This window comes from Haemorhous mexicanus, chromosome 1 (genome assembly GCF_027477595.1).
Source record: "Haemorhous mexicanus isolate bHaeMex1 chromosome 1, bHaeMex1.pri, whole genome shotgun sequence".
Lineage (NCBI taxonomy): Eukaryota > Metazoa > Chordata > Aves > Passeriformes > Fringillidae > Haemorhous > Haemorhous mexicanus.
The window spans coordinates 2,751,225-2,774,500 of record NC_082341.1 but is presented as its reverse complement, the minus strand read 5'-3'; the positions used below and the strand labels follow the sequence as shown (position 1 = coordinate 2,774,500).

At 50.8% G+C, this 23,276-nt stretch overlaps 1 protein-coding gene across 2 annotated transcripts; it reads right to left on the bottom strand.

Annotated features, from left to right (window-relative positions):
* Positions 1–3,236: 3,236 nt before the first annotated feature.
* On the bottom strand, positions 3,237–21,821 carry HHATL (hedgehog acyltransferase like). Of its 2 annotated transcripts, XM_059838407.1 has the most exons (12): positions 21,585–21,821; positions 19,866–20,016; positions 19,144–19,211; positions 18,250–18,363; positions 17,310–17,504; positions 16,045–16,254; positions 12,684–12,855; positions 11,202–11,346; positions 10,827–10,862; positions 9,609–9,810; positions 6,399–6,540; positions 3,237–4,397 (listed from the first exon to the last, which is right to left on the bottom strand). In XM_059838407.1, exons 2-12 carry the CDS (start codon positions 19,969–19,971, stop codon positions 4,273–4,275), a joined length of 1,515 nt encoding a protein of 504 aa, XP_059694390.1. In that variant the 5' UTR covers positions 19,972–20,016; positions 21,585–21,821; the 3' UTR covers positions 3,237–4,272. The 2 variants fall into 2 exon arrangements, with proteins under 2 accessions (XP_059694390.1, XP_059694400.1); XM_059838417.1 differs by lacking the exon at positions 21,585–21,821 and having other exon boundaries at positions 19,144–19,207; positions 19,866–19,997.
* Between the last annotated feature and the right edge of the window lie 1,455 nt (positions 21,822–23,276).

The following is a 23,276-nucleotide window of genomic DNA, read 5'->3' as shown; positions in this document are numbered from 1 at the left end:
TGCAGTAGGTGGTGGAGTCACCATCCCTGGAGGTGTGAAGGAAAGACTGGACACAGCACTCAGGGCCATGATCTGGTTCAACCACAGGTTGGAGCCAACCCCAGAGCTCTTTTTCAGCCTCACTGATTCTGTGACTGTCAAACATGCAGATGAGCCCCAGTGGCACAGTCTCTGGGCACCTTGGCACCAATAAATCCATCTTCTCCAGATCCTGGTGACAGAGAGTGTCTGAGGCAGAACAGAAATAAAGGAAATGCAGTAGTGGGCTTAAACTCACAGATTAAAACATCTAAACACAAATACCTTCTAGTAAATTGAGGGTCTCCTGCTCAGGCCTTCTGGTTCCTCATTCCCCTCTGGATGAAGTCTAGAGGCACAGCAGGACAACCTGCCTGGCCTGGAGCTGATGTTCCAGGGTGGCTGAGCTCTCCAGCAGCTTTTGTGTCCTGCTTGCCTACCCATGGATGTCTGGGAAGTCCCCTGGGCCCTCAAATGGCCAGGCCAGGTCCAGGTATTCCCACAGAGCTCACAAGCAAATTAGTTTTGACAGACATGGGTGAGCAGAGTAGCTATAATTATTTATACCCATAGTAAAACTTGCACATGAATCTGTTTTATCTCTTGCTGTGGACCCTCTGGGCTGTCTGACACTCAGTGATGGCACAGATTTAATTAACAATTTAATTAAGTCTATGAAAAAATATTAGCCATTATTCTTGGTGTGTTTAAAGCCACACAACCCCTTATCCTGTCAGGGATGTGTTTATAAAAATTGCCATGATGGTTGTCTCTAGAAGAGGGAGGGAGCTATACCAGTATGAAACCCTTCAGTACTGGTGTGGTTCCAGCAGCATCTGGGAGGTACCAATACAGCAGGGAAATAATCACAAGCTGTTTCCAGAGCTCACATCATGAGCTCTCCTGTGCTGCTCATCTGTGCCAGGATCAAGCTCCGAGTGCCGATCTTTGAAGTGGGTGGAACGTCAGGAATCTTTGCTCCCTGACATCTGGGGCTGGACACCCCCTTCCTCCCCTCTCTGCCCCCTCTGCATCAGCTCTGTGCCATCCCAAGTTTAATCCTGTGCTCTTGTACCACCAGCTGGGATTTCCCCCCCTCCCTCTGCCTTTAATCTCCCTTCAGCCCTGCCTTGTTTTCCTTTTCCTTGTGCTGCCAGCTGAGTTTTGATTCCTTATCCCCCACCCCGCGGGGTGCCACTGCTAAAATTCAGCTGCAGCCCTTCCCAGAGGAGCTCTGGCACCAGGTTGGTGGCTCACCCAGGGAAAGGGCCCTGTGCTGGTCCCAAACCTGCCCTGGGGACTCCAGGGGCTTCAGTGGCTTTGCCCAGCAGCTGGAGCAGCTCTGAAGCTTGGGGAAGCAGCCCTGGTTTTCCAAGAGCCTGGGTGCATTGTCCCACAGATCCCACAGCCAGGGATTTCCAATGACCAGCGGACTCCCACAGTCATTAAATGTGTCCCCAAGTGGGCAACAGTCCCCCAGGACATGGGAGTGGGTGGAGGTCCTGGTTTCATCTGGGAGAGGTCATTTTGCTCCTGCAGTGCTGTGTTTTTCCTGATTTAGGATGAGGATAATGCTGATAACTCACCTATATTTTGGCTCCTGCTGTCATCCTCACCCTGAGTCAAGGACTTTCCACCTCTCACACTCTGCACCAAAGGCTGAGAAGCAGCATGGCCAGGAGAGCTGACCTGAGCTGGCCAGAGGGATATTCCATACCACAGAACATCATTTCCAGGATATAAACTGTGGAAATTACCCAGAAGGGAGCCAGTTTACTGTCTGGGCATCAGCCAGTGGGTGATGAGCAATTGTTGTGCAGCACTTGTTCCTCTTGGGCTCTGTTGCTCTTTCTCCTCTCCTTGTCATTATTATCATCACTACATTTTGTTTCAAATGTTAAACTGTTCTTACCTCCACAGATTTACCTGTTTACCTTTTCTTTCTGATTCTCCTCCTTATGGGGTGAGGGGCAGTGAGTGAGAGGGAAACTGTGTGGGATTAAACCACAACAGTGAGGACACACATCCTAAAGGCATGCAGTGCTGCAGGATCACTCCCACCAACATAAAATGTTACAACCAAAAGGATGGATGAAGGAATTTCAGCCATGTCAGGATAAACAAGAAAGTGTCCAGTGTAAGGATGTTAAGTGGGATTTATAATTACAATAAAAAAATTGCTTTTCTTGGTAGAGTTTTATGAAGGGGCAGGCAGTAACCAGAGGGGATGAGATGAGGGATGGAGCAGTGGATCAATCCCATCCTACAGAGGCATTCAGTGAGGCTGAGGGTGACCTGTGCAAGGCTGAGCTGGTTGAGACAGCACCAGGGGGCTCAGACCTCCAGGGCTTGTCAGAGCAGCAAAAGGTGAAGGGATAACTCCTGGAAAAGGAGGGCAAAGCCTAAATTCTCCCGTGAACTGTCTCTAACAGATCACTGGCTGGGTTGATGTCTAAGATTAGCTCCTTCTGGCAGCTTCAGCAGATGCAGCTGCTGGGTAAATATAGACTCTTAGTGAATGGGCTATTTTCTCTCCTGAAGTGTCCCAGTCAGGAGGGCAGTGCAGAGTCACTGGGCTTTGCCATGTGAGTCACCCACTTGGACTCTGGGAGGTGACTCTGTCCTCCCAGGCAGCCACAGACCCGAGCTGAGCCACCCCAGTGACAGAGCCCTTGGTGCCAGCACCTCAGGGAGGTGCCACCTGTGCAAGGACACCCCTACAGAGGGCAGGAGATGAACCCAACCCTGCAGGAAGCACACGGTGGCAGAGCTGGTTGGATGGAAAAACTAAACCTGAAATAATGGAGACGCCAAGAAACACCAATGAAAATCCCAGCAGTGACAGATGTGTCAAAAAGGGATGTGACAAGATGCCACCAAGGCACAATACCTGCCCCTTACTCTCAGCATTGTTGGTCAGGCTCCCAAAAGTAAAACCAACCTGGCTTCCAGCCCAAAACCCACGTGGGTGAGGTTTGCTGGCCACAGGCTCAAGATATGTACAAAAGGAGAGTCAAAATAAAGGTGAATATGAATCCAGCTGCAGCCCAACCTTCTGTCTGGTGATGACAAATGGGTTTGTGCTGAAGTCACAAATGTCCTGTGTCACTCTTCTGGGGGGCAGGTGAGGGCCTGCAAACAGATCCTTGTCCTCTCATCTCAGGCATTTCCAGGGGTGTCACCTGCAGCCAGCAGCATTAACAGGGATGAGCAGCAGGTGCCAGAATTATCCAACATTTATTGGCTACATAAATAAGAGACATTTACCAGGGACTTCACAAATTACTTTGGCAGAGCTGAAAGCTGGCTAGGAGCCCATCCTGCTTCCCCCACAGGGATGCACCAAGGTCTCGAGCCCACTGCAGAGGGGTGTGGATCCTGCCTCCAAACAGACAGAACTCAGACTTAAGGCCACTGAGAGTTACTCTAAAGTGCAAGAGAGCTATTTCTGTGTCACAAACCCACCTTTCCCCCAAGGCACTGTGTTTCACACGCTCCCAAAGTCTAATTCTCCAAGGAGTCTCCCATGGGCTTTCCCTCCACCACCCAGCCCCACTCCTTGCCCTTCCCTTGGGGTTTTTCTCCTTTGAATGTGTTCAGCCATGTGCTCACTCAGCCCTCCAGCTGGGCTGTGCACACCAAAGGCAGCTGGGGAAAGGGATGGAGGTGAGCAAGGGGTGGCTACAGCACGTTCTGCCCCTCAGCCATGGGCAGGAATGTGAGCTTAGACCTTTGTCCATGGCATGTAAAAAATCTGAGGTGGGGTTTGGCTTGAGTCCCAGGACACATGTCACAGCAGGGTGGTCGTGGTGGCCACAGCAGTCTCAGATCCAGCAGTGCAGGGCCCTAAAACCTCCAGCCAGGGGGCCTGGAGAGTCTCCTCTGGGAGACAAGGGCTGAGGGGGAGCCCAGTGCTGGTGCACAAGCGTTGAGGGAAGCGGGGGTGAAATCTCTGGGCCTGCACACTGTCAGAGGGTCAGGAAAACAATGGGGATGGCTCTGGCATGGGAGAAACATCCTGGGAGCTGCCTCAGCATCTTGCCACGCCTGGGGAGACCGTGAAACACCCGCTGTGCCTGATGGAAGATCTTCCCTGCAGCAAGGGGGTGACCTGTGCCTTCCAGGTGACCTCTACGTGGATGAGCTACAGCAGTCTGATTGTCAGGAGGGCTTGGAGAGCCCTGGCCAGAGCCTGGCCTGGCAGCAGTGGCTGGAAGGGAGATGAAGCTTCAGGGCAAGCCTGTGGTTCCTCCCCTACTCCAGCTTGGGCTTGTCCCCCTTCTCCTCCTCCTGGAGGGCCAGGATGCGCTCGCGCTCCTTGATCAGCTGCACGCCGCAGTAGGTGATGAACCAGATGGACAAGGTGCTCTCAGGGAAACCTAGGGCAGGGAGGGAGACCTGGTCATGCAGCTGTGCTGGTCTAACCAGGCCAGTTCTTCACCAGCACAGCTGCCTCTCAGGTGGGCTTGGGAGGTCCCACAAGCTCATGGTGGCCAGTGACATTTTTCATCGTCGATCCAGCCCTGCAGCTTCACCAAGAGGGAAATCCTCAGGGTTGGATTTTAGGTGAAGCTGTGCTGAGCCCACCAAGGCACCATGGACTGCAACTGAAGTGAGGACATGCTGGAGGGGTTTTGAGCCCCTCTTACCCCCAAAAATCCTTCTGCTCCCCAAGTTCAGAAGTTATGGTTGACTTTCTGCCCATTGAACCTGCCCATGTCCATCGTTGCTCAGCACTGTGACCTTCTGGAAGCTTTGGGCCCCACTGATGCTGAGGATCAGCACCAGCTTTGTCCTGCCTCATTTCCTCTGCTCCAGCAGACACCCTGCATCATCCCAAAGGTGACAGGTACAAATCCTCATCCTGCAGTCTGTACGTTTCTAATCAGTGCATTGTGGTGCTGTTTTGGAGTCTTCTTGTCCTGCACTCAGTGGGGACACAGTGTCCACCCAGGAAAATACATATTTCTGTCACCTACGTCAGTGACAGAGCCCGGAGTTCTCCCTCCTCTTCAGAAGGGTCTGACGGTGTTTGCAATCACAAATCTGGTCTCCACAGCACAGGGGTGGATCCAGGGTTTGTTCCTGCTAAAACAGGAGCTGTGCAATGAATAATGCAACCAGCAAAAGCCAGCCAGCTCAGCGGGCAGGCACTCCTGGCACAACGAGTGTGACATTATCCATCCCCATCCCAGAGAGGGCTCCTCAGGGCTATTTATACCCTGGGCAGCTCAAGAAGGCTTCAGAACAGTGCCACAATGCACTGATTAGAAATGTACTGTCCCAGATTGCAAGGCAGGATGGATCTGTATGGCAGTTGTCCTTTGTCAAGAGGGCAATTCCCCTTATCTCTCTCTCTGAGTGATCACATTCACTCCTCCCTCGGGAGGGGACACCTGCTGATAACAGGCTATTGAATGTCACTGCATGGCTGATAAGAACTACAGCATCCCATTGGGAGATGCTCCACCCAGAGGGAGGAGCCAAACATTCCTACCCGGATATAATCTGGAGATTCTGGAACACCAGCACAGCTTCTCTACTGGATTCCCAGAAGAACAGCAGCTGCCTCTTCCACTGGACCTTCAGAGGAAGACTGCACCCTTTTCTACAGGATCCCTGCTCCAACAGAACCACCCCTGACTCTCCAGGAGGGCTGCAGCCACAATTCCAATGGGACTGCTGCCAACACCTGGACCCACAGGGTGTCAGGGTGTGTTCTGACTCTGGCAGTGTTGTTTTAGTTTACTGCAGTGTTTATTTTATCCTTTTTTTGTCTTCCCTATCAAAGAACTGTTATTCCTACTCCCATATTTTTTTGCCTGAGAGCCCCTTAATTTAAAATTTATAGCAATTCAGAGGGGTGAGGAGGGTTTACATTCTCCATTTCAGGGGAGGCTCCTGCCTTCCTTAGCAGACACCTGTCTGTTCAAACCAAGACACCTACAGACTGCAGGATGAGGGTTTGTACCTGTCACCTTTGGGATGATGCAGGGTGTCTGCTGGAGCAGAGGAAATGAGGCAGGAGGAGTCAATCCCTTTCTCCAGCAAGGGGAACATTTCACAGGCAGGGACTGAGCCCTGCTTGGTGAGGTGAACGTGACCTCTGCAGTTCTCCAGGGGGGCTAAACCAGGCTCAGGCTGTGCCAGGAGCTGTACAAGCACACCTGGCAGGCAGCTGGTACACCAGAACACTCAGTGAGGAGCAGGGGGGGCTAAGAAACCACTTTTTGCAGAAGAATTAAGGCCATTTGGAGCAGCCACATCACAAGCCAGTGGCCAGGGCACTTTGGACCCAAAAGGACTCAAGATGCCAGTCCTCAGCTCCCATAGCAGTTCAGACAGGGGTGTCTCAGTGGGGAAGGCTGGCAGCACCTTACCCATCACGAGGAGTCTCTTGGTCACCAGCAGAGCAAACTCCAGGCTGTTGAGGGCCAGGATGTTGTAGAGGACGATGGCCCAGAAGTTCACAGCCCCAAAAGCTGCCCTGATCCGCCGAGACATGGCCCCTGACAGCTTGGCCTGTGGAGGAGAGAGGAGCAGAAGGAAAAGGGTCTCTAAGGAAAAGGGGGTGACTGGGGCAACCCCAGCTGGGATTCCAGAGAGGAGGCAAAAATCAGAGCAGCTTTTAGTGCCTCTGGAATGAACAAATGAAAGGACAAGGAAAGGACAAAATTGCTCTGCTGCTTTAGGGACTCTGGGCTGGGTCCCATGGGTAGGGGCAAGATATTAGACACAGTTTCATGGTAATTGTAAAATCACAGACACATGGAAGGGTTTGGGTGGGAAGGGATCTTAAGGATCATTCATTCCCCCCCTGCCATGGACAGGGACACCTCCCACTGTCCCAGGGAGATCCAAGCTCTGTCCAACCTGGCCTTGGACACTCGAGGGATCCAGGGGCAGCCACAGCTTCTCTGGCAACCTGTGCCAGGGCATCCTCACCCTCACAGGAAAGAATTCCTTCCCAACATCTCATCTAACCCCTGTCTCTGTCAGTTTAAATCCATTTCTCCTTTTCCTGTCCCTCCACATCCTTGCCACAAGTCCTTCTGCAGCTCTCTCGGATCCTCTTTAAAATGAAATGGTTGAGTCCTGCTTTCTCCACCTCTTGCCACTCCTCAAGGCAGAAGAATCTGTTATATCCAGGATTATTATTAGATTATTATTACATGCAAATCACTCCTGGCTCCTGATAAAAATAGTTTCTTAGGAATTAAAAAAAAAAAAAAAAAGAGCTCAAAAGCCAATGACAGCAGCAGAGTGGAATTGTCAGTGGCACATAATCTCCAGGATCAGCTGCTGTGAGTGGAGCAGGGATGGAGCTTAGAGCAGCCTTCAAAGAGCACGGTGAGCCCCCAGGCTACTTAGGGCTGGGAATTGTGGTGCTGCAGGGAAGGGGATTTCACTGCCTTGAGAGCCTTAATCTGATTAGGAGTTCAACCAGGAGAGCAAACGGCAGGATTGCTCTCCACGGCTTTTATTCAAAATAGATCTTTAACTAATTTAGGACCTCCAGGATTTAAATTGGGAAAAAGAAATAAGGAACTTGTGATAATTTATTTGGAAGGAATTTGTGATGGGATTTTTGAATTGTGGTTTATTTTTTGTATTTTATTTTTTATATGTGGTTTATATTTTATATATTTATTTGTATTATATTTTTATATTTTAATGGAAGGAATATATTTTTGGAAGGAATTTGAGATGGGATTTTTGGATTGTGTTTTATTTTTTTATATGTGGTTTATATATTTTATATTTAATTTTTTATAGGTAGGAAGGGTGAATTTGGTTTATATTGTTATAATATGGTTTAAAAGATTTATAAGATTTTTAAAAGATTTATTTATAAAATTTAAGGAGTTATTGATTAAAAAATATTGTTAATAAGGATATTTATGTCTTGGATTTAATTTTAAATTTTTTTTATGGATTTCTGTTATAGAGTAAGTTTTTTTTAGTTAATTGATATATATAATGATATATAAATTATATATAATTATAAATTATATAATATACATTTATATATTGAATTATATAAATTATAAATTATATATACTGATATAAATATATATTATATGTATGATATATAAATGTATAGTAGAGTATTTTAATTTCTGTTAATTTCTGTAGTTATTTTAAATTTTTTATATTTTAAATTTTAAAACTTTAAATTTTTAAAATTTAGTTTAACATGGTTTTGTTTTAAATTATAAATTTATATTTTTGGTTTTAGTATTTAAGTTTGGAAGGTTTCTTAAAGGTTTTAGATTAAATCTTGAGTTTAATTCTAAGGCTGGATTAACAGGTCTAAAGTTCTGAGAGTTTCTTGCATTTCAGATTCCAACAGGAAGATAATTGTTTTCAAGGTGGAAGTTTTGGTTCCAAACAAAGACAGGGCATGAATTATTACAATTATTTTTAAATTATTACTAAATTATTATTAAATTATTATTATTTTAAAATAATTTCTAGCATCCAAACACTTGATTTTAAAAGAAAACAGATCCAAACCACTGAGAATGCCAAGATGCTCTGTGGAACAAGAAGAACAAAATAATCCCATAAGGAAATATATAAACATTTCTCCCTATATCTAGATATTCCCCATATGCATAGATGTATCCCCAAGGACAGATATTGACAGATATCTCATATTTTGTGTCCATCTGTGGCACTTTGATGCCTCATTGGAGATGCACTCCTGCTTCTCTTGGACCTCTGTTTTCCCTCTGGAATTTCCACCCCAATCTAAATTCCCTGTGAAGCGGCACAGGGTTTGTTTGCTCTGGGTGGGTGACAAAGTGCATGGAATGAAGGGACACAGAGCACCAGGACCTTCCCTTGCACAGCTCAGTAGCTGAAACCAAGGATTGCCCAGGGGGATGTCACCATCCCTGGAAATGTTAAAAAATCCCATGGATACAGCACTAAAGGATGCGGTTTAGTGGTGGACATGGTGGTGTGATACGGACATATTTTATAAAAAATACTTTTCCTAGGATTTTTCTCCTGAGAAGCCTCAGAAATGGAATGTAAACAATGATTCTCTGCTGCTGTGGAATGCAACAGGTACATCTGTGATAGGTCTCATGTGGTTTTTTTTAATTGATGGCCAATCACAGTCCAGCTGTGTTGGGACTCTGGTCAGTCACAAAATTTTATCATTCCTTTCCTTGCTAGCTTTCTGATTAAATCCTTTCTTCTCTTCTTTTAGTGTAGTTTTAATATATCATTTTCTCTTAATATAATATATATCATAAAATAATAAATCAACCTTCTGAAACACAGAGTCGAGATTCTCCTCTCTTCCCTCCTCCTGGGACCTCTGTGAACACCACCACAGTGGTGGTCCAGCTGGCTAGACAGCTGGACTTGCTGGTCTTTCCCAGCCTTAATGATTCCATGATTTTGAAGGCCACAGCAAAACCTCCAGGTCTCCAGGCAGGAGCCCCATGGCATCCTCAGGGATTCTACTCTTCCTCCTCATCCAAAATCCCAACCCAGTGTGAGCTCCCTCCAGGCACAGACATTTCCCAGCAGCAGAGCTTGTCCCCAGCCCCCTGGAGCTGTCCCCATCCCCTCACCTCCAGCTTGGCAAAGGGCCCCAGCTGGAAGAACTTCTGCACCCAGAGCTCGAAGTTGAGGCCGAAGCAGTTGACAAGGGACCAGATGTAAACGACCTGGCAGGGCCCCAGCCAGAGTGTGGTGATGGCAAAGGTGGTGATGCTGGCCACCAGCTCCTTCAGGATGTTGTCATGGTTCTCTCCAATGTGGTCATACACGTACCTAAAACGGCAGGGAAGGTGGTTAATGTCACGGACATATTTTATGAAAAATCCTTTTGCTGGGATTTTTTCTCCTGAGAAGCTGAGAGGCCTCAGAAATGAAATGTAAACAATAATGATCTGCTGCTATGGAATGCAACAAGTGCATCTTTGATTGGTCTCATGTGGTTGTTTTTAATTAATGGCCAATCACAGTCCAGCTGTCTCAGACTCTCTGGTCAGTCCTTTTCTTCTATTCTTTAGTATAGTTTTAATATATCATTTTCCCTTAATATAATATAATATATATCATAAAATAATAAATCAGCCTTCTGAAACATGGAGTCAAGATTCTCATCTCTTCCCTCCTCCTGGGACCCCTGTGAACACCAGCACAGGCTGGTGCTCCCTGTAGTCCTGGAAGTCCCTCTGGGGCTCCTTTTCCCAAGCTCCTCACAGAGAGGTCAGTCCAGAACATCCCAGTAAAACAGGAGGGATGTTCTGGCAATAAATTGATTTTTGCTGTGCCTCAGTTGCTTGGGACTTGTGTTCCTACAAACCCATAAATACTCAAGGACAAAATATCCACCTTCCCTGCTCTGGCAGGTAAAATCTGGGGTCTCTCAGACTTGCTGGTGCTCAGGATTTTGCCACAAAGCAGCCACCACTCTCCTTAGTAGAGGTTTGCTGGTGTGAACTCATGGATGAAGGGAGCTGAAGGGCTGAGGAAGATGCAGATGGAGCTACAGTACTCAGCTCCCCTTTCCTCCTGGAGAAATGTAAAGCTGGCTCTTCTTCCTCTGAGGGAACCCTAAACCCACCAGACTTAAAGGGATTTTGGGACAGCACTCTTTCATTGCCAGCTCTGGAGGAGGGGAAGTTCTTTTGCAATTAATTCAATGGGTTTGGGGCTAAACAGAGCAAATAGAGGGATTTATCCAGAAGAGAGGATGTCCCAGCTTTGGGATGAACAGCACGTGATGATTCATTGCTCTGGGATGGATGAACCAGACTAGAGGTGGTTGACCAGACACTTACTTGCACAGCCAGTCATTAATCCCTCTGTCAAAATGCCTAAAAATAAGAAGATATGAACATATTAAAACACACAATGACAATAAAAACCTGTTCAAACAGAGAAAACACCCAATCCTCTGGCAAGGCACATCATGGACCTTGCTCTCAGAAGTCCTCCAGGCTCCTTCCTTGGACAGATGCCACTAGAGACGTGGTTTAATTTTTCTCCTTATCTATTTCTCCCCACCTAAGAATGTTTCCCTGGGTTCTGGCCAGGTCTAGGTGATGGTTTCAGGTTGTCTCCAGCTCACAGACCAGCTGCCCAGGAGAGCCCAGGTGTCCTCCCCTCCACGCAGGTCCTGTCCAGCTCAAACACTCTTCATTCAGGGCACTCACGTTTCAGCAAAGATGTAGAGCATGGTGATGCATTTTGGGGGCTGGGGTGGCTCCAGGTGGTCCAGTCTGGCAATGGTGTTGATGACCCCAAACATGACAGCAGCTTTCACCCAGTCATACACCAGATTGGAGTAGGCCAAGCCAGCTGGAGCAAAAATGGGAGTCAAACAGGGAAAAAGGAACACAGAATGCATCAGGATTTCTGCAGAGCAAATCTTTTAAAACTAAGTTTTTTAAGAGGCTTGAACCAAAGGGCAATTTCTTCTCGGGGTATGAGGGAGTAAATTGCTCGTTGGTCCTAGCAGTCCAAGAAATTCTGTAATTTATTCCATCATTGTGCCTTCCCTCTGAGGCTTGTTAGGCTTTGATGAACTCACCACAGTACTCAGGTCTACCCTCTGAGCTTTTATTGGCACCTCCATCAAAATTCCCCCCACCCCAGCTCCCTCTGGCCATGGATGTCCATGCTACAGCAGAGCCAGGGTCAGAACCTCTGACTTGGAGAGGTGTCTGGCACTGGGAAGCCAACCCTGCAGGGACAGCTAGTAAAGATTTCAAATGCCTCTGCAAAGAGCTGCTAAAATGCCCCTGTCTTGGTGGGATCCAGCTCCCAGATTAAGGGAAAATCTGACCACTCCCAACATGGTCAGTCCAGTCAGAGGAGCTCAGCTCCCTCTGGAGTAACACAGGGTCCATCTAGCCAGGGCTCTTGGGACACCCTAAATCCATATTAGTGCTCCTCCAGCTGCATTAGGATTTTATCCCGGCCTTGAGCTGCCACTCTGGGGAGACAGGAGGCTCCTCCAGCCCCTGCTTGGCCTCTGTTGTGTGGTGGTGTCTGAAATGCTGCCATCAGACATGGATGTGATCATCTGGAGCCCTCCCTCCAGCTGCCAGTGCTGCTTCCATCACTTATCCTGGGAATTTGCCTTCTGGAGGTCTCTAGCCCAGCCATGCTTGGAGAACACCCAGCTTTAGGTAGAGATTATGTTGCCCTGGACACTGTCCATGTAAGAGTTGAATAGACTCTTTTGGGACAATCCATAACCTCTCTGGGCACCTCTCCCAGAGTCTGACCACTCTGTGGACAACTTCCCTTACATGCAATCAGGCTTTGCATTGCTGCACGTGGTTTGCTTTGTCCTGCTGATTTTTTAGAGGTGCTGAGCTCCCTCCCAGTCCAAAGTCAACAAAAATAATTTGGTGCTCAGCTTCCTAAACCCCAAACTAACCAATTTACCCTGTGAAAAGGCCAGACCAGCACCGTGTGCTTTCCAGGGCCACCCAACCTCCAACCCACCCTCCAGGGCCACCAACCAGCTCTGGGCATGGCCAGTGTGAGGATGAGGGGATTTTTACTCAAACCTATCCAACACAGGCATTCCCAAAGCCTCTCAAGGGGGGGTGGATGGAGATCTGAATCACTCCCCACTGCCTTGGAGCTGAGGACAGGGGTGAACGTGCCCAAGCACAGCCACTCACCCAAGGACCAGTCCGAGAGGCGGTTCACGAACTTCAGGTCAGAAGGGAGGGTGAGGATGTAGAAGAAGTGGAAGAAGATGTCCACAGCCACGATGGCCCCCACGTGGAGCAGGGCATTGACACGGATGCTCTTCATCTCGTCGTCCTTGCGCCTCAGCTCTCGGGTGCTCACCTGCAGGAGGGACAAACAGGGCAGGGCTGAGCCCAGGGACAGGATGGGCGTTGTTCCTTCATCCACAAGGATGGTCAAGGCCCAAACAGGGATTGATTCATCATTCTCCTTTAGAGGTCACACCGTGGACTACGTGGCCCAAATTTCCACTGATTAAGGAATTCCCAAGGGCTGGCTGAGGTGAGCACATGCACAAGGAACAGGACACGTCCCACCCACAGCAGGGCTGAGGACAGCAGGGGTGTCCCTGCTGCATCACCCTGCTGTTCCCAGGGGTTTCCCAGCAGGGCAGGTATGTGGTCAGACAAAGGCCTGGCTGTCCTCAGGGACTCCAGGTGGGCTAAATCCACTCTGACCAGGGAACTCCCAGGGTTTCGTGCTCTTTCTGCAGCGATGAGCTCAGGAAATCAGCTTTGCTTGAGGACAACCCCTTCCAAAAGGCACTAAGAAGGAGCAAATGCTTGCACCCCTCACATCTCCAGGATGGATTCCAGGGTTGGAATCCCAACCTGACAGCTCTGCCAGGGTGTATTTTTGTCCAGGGTCATCTGGGAGGAGGAGGAGAACTGATGATGGCTGAGGCTTCTGCTGCAGACTCCTGCTCTAACCAAGAGGGAGACTTGCTCGAGGGGCTGTCCTGAATTGGTGGGACCTGATTGATGGGGATTTCATCTCTGCTGTGTCCTGCACAAACAGGGCCTGGGGTGTGCCTCCAGGAGCTGCCACATCCCTGCTTGCTGTCACATACCCATCAGCAGAGTGAGCTCTCAGGATTACACGGGGCAGAGCCATGTCCTTGCTTCCCCGCATCGCCGTAAAATCGCTGCTCTATTCAAAATCCTCTTATGGTTATTACTTCCTCTTTATTCCCTGCGAGAGGTGGGAGCTCTCCCTGCATAATCCACTGGCTGCTGCACCAGCCCTGTTGTCAAATCCAGATGATTCCTGAGAATTAAAGCCTTTACCAGATTTTTTTTTTTTTTTGGTGCCTGTTAAGTACCAGGTTTTTGAGGATACAAAGAGGTCGCTGGACCCTGAGCTGAGGGAGGACAGGGTCTGGCATGGAGATGTGTAGGTGGGCACAGAACCTTCCTTCCGTGGAATCACAGGATGGCTTAGGCTGGAAAAATCCATTAAGATCATTGAGTCCAACCATTAACCCAGCACTAAACCCTGCCCCCAAGTGCCACATCTACACATCTCTGAATGGTGACTCTACCACTGCCCTGCAGAGCCTGCTCCAATGCTTAACAACCATGTCCCTGAAGAAATTATTCCTATTATCCTGTCTAAACCTTCCCTGGTGCAACTCGAAGTTGTTTGCTCTCATCCTCACATCTGTGTGTGGTGCCAGCACTTGGTCACCACCCCCTTGGGATCAGAGCTGTGTCACCAACACTTCCAACCCTAGAAAGGGGGATTTTCTCCCTTGATCTCAGTAAAAAAGATGATTACCCACCCAAATTTGGCTGGCCAAGCCCTGGTACAGATGAGTTCCCATCTCACACAGGGATGCAAGAGCTCCACCAGGATGTAGGACCAGTAGGATCCAAAGGGACAGATCTGATCTCTAACAAGGCCACACATCCCACCCTGGGGAAAGGTTCCACCTGCCTCCTGCCCTGATTGCTCTTGGACCATTAAGAATTCGGCCCTGCAGCCAGCTGCAGCTCCAGCAGTGCAGGGGGGATGTAGCCAGGAGATGGCAGTGGTGGCCAGGCCAAGCCAGGACCCCCACCCGGGGCAGGGGAGAGGGGCTGGGGACTTGATCCTTGGGCCTTTGGGGTTTGAAGCAGCAGAGAGGGGAATTGCTCTTTAAGTGGCTTTAGACAGCCTGGTTTGGGGTTGTGCAAAGGAGCAGGAAATAAAACTCCCCTGGATGTGACTGCAGGAGCAGTGGGAGTTCAGGGGTTGGAGACATGACCAGTTTCATGTCCCCATTTGCAGGTACCTGGCTGCATCCCTGACGGGGACATAAGAGCTGACCTTATGACCTTCAGGGTCTAAAAATAATTTTTAATATGCCCAGTAAGACCCGAGGACTCTTGTTCCTTTTAAGAGGCATTATGAAGTTGTTAATTCCACAGGTGAAGAGCAGGCAAGGAGCAGGACGGGGATCATGGCTCATCCTGGAGGAAACATCCCAGTGCAAACCCTTTCTCAGGCAACCAAAACCAGCTCCACGTGTGAGAGAAGGTGCTGGGCTGGTGGGCCTTCAGTCTTCTCCTCCCCATGAGGCTCTGGCTGCTCTCCCCTGCCCTGGGCTGTTTTTTCTTCTGAATCCACAAATGTTTTTCCAAAACATTCTTGTTCCCAGTTTGGGTCCAAAAACTCAGTGTAGCTGTTCTTCTGCAAAAGGAACAGGGGGTGGAGGTGGTGGGAATCCTCCACAGCACCACTGCTGCCCAAACACCTCCCTTTGCCAGCATCACCAGCTTGCTTTGGTGGCCAAGGCTGATCCTGGGTGCAGGAGGAGGCTGAGGTGGGAAGAGTGACAGGGGACACAGCACTGCTGGTTTCCTTGATCTTGGACTGTGGAACAGCTCCAGAGGTCCCAGCCCAGGCTTCTGCTGGTGTTTTCCAGTTCTGTTTGGAGTCTGCTCATCCAAAACCACCCTTGGTTGTGTGGAACAGGCAAAGATTTGGGGCATCAGGGAACTTCATGGAGCCCCTGATTGCTGGAGCTCAGCCTCCCACCCAATCTTATTTATTTCCTGAGAAAAAACTTTAAAGACACACAAACCACCTCTGGAAGCTCCTGCTCCCTGGGTGAGGCAGCTGGATAGAAATGGGAGACAGAAATGTCCTTGCTGTCACAGCCTGCAGAGGTCCCATGGGTGGGCTCTACACGAGTGGCCCTCACCATGAAGGTGCTGGGGTGACAGCACAAGGAAACTGAGGCACAGAGCAGTGCAGATGCCCAGGGAGCAAGGACATCAGAGCACGACCTTCCATTGTGAATTGGTCAGTGAAAATGACCAAAAAAACCCAAAAAAGAAGGTTAAAAATCCATCAGTTTATGCCCTTCCCCACAAAAATGCACAGCCACAGACCAGAGGTGACCACAAGAAGTTCTACAACCATTTGCATCTCCACTGTGGGAAAAGTTGGGGTTTTTGTAGACATTGACCCCAAGCAAATAAATTCTGGGGAGAAATCCTGCCCCAGCCTGGCCTGAGGCTCACTCACCTGGGCGTGGAACTGGTCAAAGGTCATGACAGGCCCGAAGAAGAAGAATGGGAGGTAGAAGTTGTACTTGAGGAGGTCGAAGATGGAGAAGATGCCCTCCTCCTTCTCGGAGCTCTCGAGGGCGAAGCTCATGCAGCGCACGATGGTGAAGGTGCAGCCTCCGTAGAAAAGGACATCTTGGAGATCAAAAGCTCCCGTCACAAACCCACTCTGGGCAGGAAACAGAGAGTTACCAACAGGAACGTGGTGTCCCTTCTGTGCTGCCTCGCTGTGTGGGGGACACTACTCCTGGGGCAGCAGAGAATTGTGTGGGCTGGGGGGACATTAAAGCCCATCCAGTGCCACCCCTGCCATGGCAGGGACACCTTCCACTGTCCCAGGGTGCTCCAAGCCCTGTCCAGCCTGGCCTTGGACACTGCCAGGGATCCAGGGGCAGCCACAGCTTCTCTGGGAACCTGTGTGGGGCCTCCCCACCCTCACAGTGAGGAATTTTTTTCCTAACATCTCCTCTAACCCTGACCTCTGCCAGTTTAGTTTTCAGTTCAAGGAAAACCTCTAATTATGCTCTGACACAATTGTCTCTGAAGTTAATGAGCTGGAAAGAGAAAACTGGGGCTCGATTTCCCAGCTGGCTCCTGCAGCTCAGAGCAGTCAGGAAGTGGTAGATCCTCTTGGCCATGTCACCAAGCAGCTGTTGGTCACACAGCTTTGGTCTGGGGTGACAATGTGACCCTGTCACAGGTGTCCCCAGAGAGTAAAGCAGAGCCAATTGCTTTGGGATAGATGGAGAGGGAGGGAACCCATCTTTGGAGGCAGGGAGAGACAGCACTGTCCTGCTGAGGGACTGAATATTTTGATAAAGTCCTTCCTGGTCTTCTCTCCACCCACCAGTGAGATGAAATCTTAGCTAGGCTGTGACCTAAGAGATGGGCATCACTGAATTCATTCCAACTCTGTGTTACAGCTGGGGAAACTGAGGCACAGGGCAGCAACAGGCTGACAAATTGCTGCCTGGGCAGCAAGAAGGACTCAGATGTCCTTTGTTCTGGAACAGCATGAAGCCACCAAAACATGACACAAGCACTGTGGGATTACTCCCAAGCTCACACCTCAACAGTCCCTTCCCTCTAAAATGCTGTGAGGGCTCAGATGCAGCCAGGAGAAATGGCCAGGGCCTGGGGCTGCCCCTCCTGGGGGATGACCCCGAGGAGATGGACACCAGTGGGCTGGAAATGGGGCAGACACACGGCCAGCACAGCACCCACCTGCCACGAGCCAAAGGGCTCCACCTTGAAGGAGGCGAGGCAGCAGAGCCCGGCCACGTAGCAGAGCCACTTCTGCTTGGCCAGGGCCACCGAGTAGAGGAGCAGGCAGTGGGACAGGATGATCATCAGGTAGACCAGCCCCATGCTGGCCAGCACAGCCAGGAGCCCATAGATCATGTACATCACAGCCCGGTGCTGGGGAGAGAGCGGTGGGGTCAGCGTGGTGGGAGCCCTGAGCCCAGAACATCCCCCAAAATCCCTTCTGTCAGAGCCCAGGACATCCCTCTGGCTGCCCTGGAGGACTTGAGACCCTGGCAGGGGGCTCAGAGACCTTGGCACAGAGTCAAAAACACCTGTGCCTTGGATTTTAGCCCATGGAAACAATTCCCAACTTTGTGTGAGGAGTTACAAGCCGCAAGGGTTTGAGTAGAATGACAGTGAATTTATCACAGGGTGAAAAGTAGAATTTTGGGGATTTAGAATGGGGGTTCAAGAGGCAAGATGGAGGAATTTGGGCATGCCTTGTCCTTCTTTTTCCTCTTGTCCTCCATCTTCTGCTGTGATGGTGGCACTTCTGGACTGGTTTAGAGTAGAGACAGACTGTCTAACATAGGTGATAGGTATTGGAAAATTATTGTAAATAAAGTACAGGTAGTTCTAAGTATAAAAAGCCAACACCACCCCAAGGGCAGGGACTGTGCCACAACCCGACCTGCTGGACAGAGCTCTGCAGGGCAGAGAAGGAATGGAACAGATAAGAGAAAATAAACAGCCTTGAAAAGCAGAGCCAAAGAATTTTGACTTGTTCGATTGTGAAGCTAGAGAAAAAGACTCTTTAATACCTTGGGAGCCATTTCAGCAACACTAAACCTGAGACCCTTCCACAGATCCCAGGCCACCCCTGGTGCTCTCAAATCCACGCCAGCACAGCCCTGCTCACCTGTGGCACGGTCATGGAGCAGATCTTGCCGAAGAGGACGTGTCCTGAGAGGGCGAAGATGATGATGTTCCTGAACGAGGTGAACCACATCACCCACTCAAAATCAGCCACGTCCTGCAGGAGCAGCACCAGGAACTTTACTGCCCCCAGCTCCACAACTTTAAGAGCTTTTTCTTCCCATTTTCCACCCAAGGGCTCCTGAGATCTTTAGCTCAGATATAAAAACCCAGGAGGGACGTGCAGAGGTCGCTCGTTCCAGTGCACTCAAAGTGGAGCATCCACAGCCCTGCAGTGATGCCTCAGGTTTGGCTTTTATATTTTCAGATTCTGTGCTGCTTTAGTGTGTGGGTCTGAGCTTCACATCAGGGGATGCTGAGCTCTGTGCACAGAGCAGGGAGACAAAACAATTCCTGCTCCAGCTGGGCACCAAGGACAAATGATCCAAATCTCAGCCCAGGAGCACAAACCCCGTGGGCTGGAGAGAGAAAAACAAGCAGGGTGGGAGTGCCTGGGCTAAAGCTGGGCTGGGACAATGAACTGCAAGGTGCAGATGGAGCAGAGCTGATCCCAGGGAGAGACCCCGGGAGCGCTCGTGCATTTTGGGGCCATTTTGGGTCATCTTGGGTGCAGCCCTGGCTGGCCTCTGGTGCTGCCCAAGGTGCATCCATGGAGACCTCCTAATAAATCCCTGCTTTATTCTGTAACTCTGCCTAGTATCTGCTAGGTCAGCCTTCACAAAACTTCAGCAGGGCTGGTATTTTTCCCACTACTTTAGGAAGAAAAATACAAGTCAGGTGGACCTCACAGAATGTGTCAGTAGCAGAAAACCCAGCTCTGTTTCTCCACTGACCAGGCTCTCTGTAGCTAGAAAAGCCCAAGCCCCTCCTCACTCACCATCTTCCTGCCAAAGTAGTGCCAGCCTGGCTTTATGCCGTCCCGAAAGGCTTTTCTGTTCATGCTGTCTGCAAAAGAACCAGAGTTACAGGGAGAGAAACAGCTCTGGGAAGCAGGATCTGTGTTCAAGCCAGGCCCAGAACCTTCATCGTTGTGATAATGAGCCACCAGGGCTCAACACCCCATCCCAAAAGTGCCTCATTGCCATGGACAACCAGAAGAACCAGTGACAGCAGGTCTTTTCAGTGAAGCCTTTTTCTCATTACACATTGCCTGGCTGATCCCATAAAGTTTTTTGATTTGTGGGCTTCCAAACAAAACCAAAACCAAACCAAAACAAACACATTAAAAAAAAAAAAGCCAAAAACATCAACAACAAAAAACCCCACGAAACCAACAACAACAACAACAACAAACCAAACCAAATAAAAAAAAAACAAAAAAGGGAATCAGCCCTTCATGGGCAGGGTGGTGGTGGTTGCCTGGTGTGGCACTACCTGGAGACCTGTGACATCCCACAGCCTCTTACCCTGAGCCGTGGAAAAAGGGACATTAAGGCAAAAATCCCTTTAAAAAGGATTTCCAAGCTGTTTTCTGCAGCAGTTAAAGCCGGGCATCTGCTGGTGCTATCAACAGCTGTAAAAGCAGGAGCCTGGCACCCATGGCCCCTCCCGGGGGATGACACCCATGGCCCCTCCCGGGGGATGAGGGGGCAGCGTTACCTCTGGATGCCTCGAAGATGCCGCTGCCGCTGTAGAGCACGGCACAGGTCACCACCAGGGCATAAAACCCCAGCTCGTAGCTGGGGAGCATCGCCTTAACCCCCATGGTGGGAGGTGACAGCCCCGGCCGGCACCAGGGAGGGATCCACACCTGGGGAAGGGAGAGAGGAGAGGGAGGAGAAGCGGGGATGAAAGCTCCCCTGCCCTCCTGTCCCTCAGACACCCTAAAATCCTGCTGCTCCTCCCCAGCTCTGCCTTGTGGGCTTCCCTGAGGGTGGAAGGGAAGGAGAGGCTCGCACCTGGGGCACAACTCAGGTGCAAAGAGGTTCCTGCAAGCCCCACCCGGGAGCCAGGGTTTGGGGCCAGGTGTTCCCGTTCTTCCCATTATCCCGATGTTCAGAGCCGCTCCGGGATGGGCTTCCTCCAGCGTGTCTCTGGTGTCCCCTCCTCCAATTCCGGCTTGGATCCGTGGAGGGGATCCAGGACAGAGCACGGAGACACCTCTGATGGAGGGGACGCGATGGGTTTCTCCATCTCCTGCTCACCTTGCCCAACCTCCGCCTCTTGGGGGGCTCCCTAAGCCCCGTCATCCCAAATTTCCCCTGCCAGGAGCCTTTAGGACCCCGCAGACACGGCTGAGCCTCCTGGCGGCATCAGCAGCAATTAGCCCTGGGGCTAATTACTCCTCCGTGGCTAATTAACCTCGGCGCGACGTGCTTTGCGGCTCCGCAGCCTCCCCGGCTGTGTCCGGCAGCTGCCAGAGCAGGAGCAGGCGGGATGCGGGGGACAGGGACAGGGACACCCCGGTGCTGGCACCCCCGCCACCATCCCTGAGAGCGCTGAAGGGATTAAGGCGCAAAAGGCGCCCGGTCACCCTCTGCTCTGGCAGCCGCGTTGAAAAAGCTTCTGCGGTTATTAAAACCACTCCATATTAAAATTAAAATATTATTAAAATTAAAATAATATTAAAATTATTCTTTTAGTTTTAAGCGTTTATTTTTTGTTTGGACGCCGAGGTTTTTAAGCGGGGGGTGGGGGAGGTCCTTGGCAGCGATGCGGGGTGACCCCATCTCCCCCCGGCGTGGACCAAACGCGTTTCCCGGGCGGAATTTCGGGATCATCCCAGAGGGAATTCCGGGTTCATCCCGGGCGGAATTTCGGGATCATCCCAGAGGGAATTTTGGGTTCATCCCGGGAGGAATTTCGGGTTCATCCGGGGGAATTTCGGGGGTGGCCCCGCGGTCACCCCCGGTGCGGGGCCGCTGCGGGCGGGCGCTGTCCCCGCGCTGCGGTGCCCCTGCGGCGGGAGGGCGCGCACGGAGGTGCCTGTAAAAAGCTTTTTTTCCTCCTTTCCTCGCTTTCCAAAGCTTCTTTTCATTTTTTTTTTCTTCTTCTTTGGCGAGGGAGCGGGCGGCAGGCGGTGACCAACCCTGCGAGGGGCTCGGGGGCTGGCGGGGACCCCTCGGATGATTTTAACTCCTGATCGCTCCGGGCTGCCCAGGGAGGCTCAGGGGTCCCAGCAGAGCCCCCGTGGCAGCAGGACGGCATCATCCTCACCATCCTCACCATCCTCACCACCCTCACCCCCCCGCTCCCTCCCCGGCCCCCGGCCGGGCGCTGGGGACACGCAGAGGTGACAGAAAGCCCCGAGGAGCGGGAGCAGCGTGTCACCAGCCGCAGCGTGGCCCCCCCAGACCCGCATCGCTCCCCGCTACTGACCTTGAGCCCCGGGGCCGCGGGGGGAGGCGGGCGAGGGTCGGGGATCCAGCGTCCGGCAGCGCGATGGGGACAGGAGGGGGACAAGAGAGAGGGGACAACTACCGAGGGTTTGGGGGCGGCTGATTTGCCCTAGAGCATCTCTCAGCCCGGCTCGGGGAGGGGGGCAGGGGTATTTTTGGGCTGCCTTCCCCCCAGCTTGCCCCTGGAGGAAGTTTGGCTGGGAGTGGAGCGGAGCAGGCGGGAGGTATTTTTATTTTAGAGCAGCACTGCAGAGGGGGGTGGCTCGGGAGCTGTCTGTCACGGCAGCTGCTGAGAGGACCCGTGCTGGCTGCCAAAGCTCACCCCGAGCCAGGGGAGCCGGCCCTGGGAGCCCCGGGGCTCGGCAGCCCCAGGCAGGGACCGGCTCCCTCCCAGGGTGGGGTTGGGTCCCCACTTTTAGCCCTGCAAGGGAGGGGTTGCCCCCATCACCTTGTTCCAAAGGAAGTTATCGTTGTGTGGGGATGGGGAAACTGAGGCACGGAGCCAAAGGGAAGTGTGGTTCCCACTCAGCTTGGGCAGGGTTTAAACCTGAGTGAGGCTTGGAAGCTGCAGCATCTCCTGCTGCCAGGTAAGAAGCGTCAGGAGGAGAGGAAACGGCCTCAAGATGTGCCAGAGGAGATTTAAGTTGGATATTAGTGAAAATCTCCTCAGTGAAAATGTTGTCAGGCACTGGAACAGTGCAGGTGGAATCACCATCCCTGAAGTGTTCCAAAAATCCCGTAGATGTGGCACCCTGGGGACACGGTTTAGTGCTGGGGTAGCACTTGGATTCGGTGATCTCAGAGCTCTTTTCTGACCTTAAAGGTCCTGGGATCTCCACAAAACACCTTTGGGGTGTTCCAGCACCCCCAGCAGGGGACAGGAAGGGGCAGGGCTGGGTTGTGGCCTCTGTTATCTCAGGGTGGGCAAACACAGCTCAGCCAAGAGGAGAGGCCAGCACAGCCTCAGGGCCAGGCCCGTGCCCAGTGCCCACATCTGTCACCAAGCACATCTGGGCACAGCTCACCCTGGGGCTGGCTCCCTGAGCATCCCTGGGCTGCCTGAGAAACAAGGCAGAGACTTTATAAAAATGTTATATGTTAATCATTTTATATTGTATAAAGTTTTATTGTATAAAATTTTATAAATCCCTCGGTGGTTGGTTTGTTTAGGGGTGAGGTGCTGTGTTCTGGGAGGGAGGATCTGCAGCCCTGGGATCAGCCCAGCTCTGCTGTTGCACTGGCTGTGAACAAAAAAGCTTTTTAGCATGGTTTTGTTTTTCACCTGGTGCTCACAGAGAGGCTCTCCCCAGCCAGGGCTGTGTGGTGACACTTCCAGCACCTAACGAGGTGCTTTAATCTTGCAAAAAACAAGGTCCAGTCTCCTGTAAAAATTTAAAAGTTTAATAAAGGACGAGAGGAGGAAAAGACAATAAAGCAAAGATTTATGGCTGGGTGCTTGATTTTCAGCCAAGAGCACACCTGCTGTTTTGGAAACACCCTTTATATACCACTTCTATTGCATCAGCCTGTTACATATTCACCATTATGCATACTAAACTTTCCCCCAAACTAGTTTACATGTTCCAAGAATTGTTTAGCAGGGCTCCTCCTCGGGTCTGCCTTTTCAGAGTGTGTTTATTTCTTGGCTGTGGTTTTAGTCTGTTCTTGTTAT

Coding starts and splice junctions, on each gene's coding strand:
- HHATL (XM_059838407.1), bottom strand. CDS start 19,971: ATGGGGGTTAAGGCGATGCTCCCCAGCTACGAGCTGGGGTTTTATGCC. Junction 11,347..12,683: donor CCTCTCGGACTGGTCCTTGG/GTGAGTGGCTGT, acceptor TTTTTGCTCCAG/CTGGCTTGGCCTACTCCAAT. Junction 4,398..6,398: donor CAAGAGACTCCTCGTGATGG/GTAAGGTGCTGC, acceptor TCCCTGCCCTAG/GTTTCCCTGAGAGCACCTTG.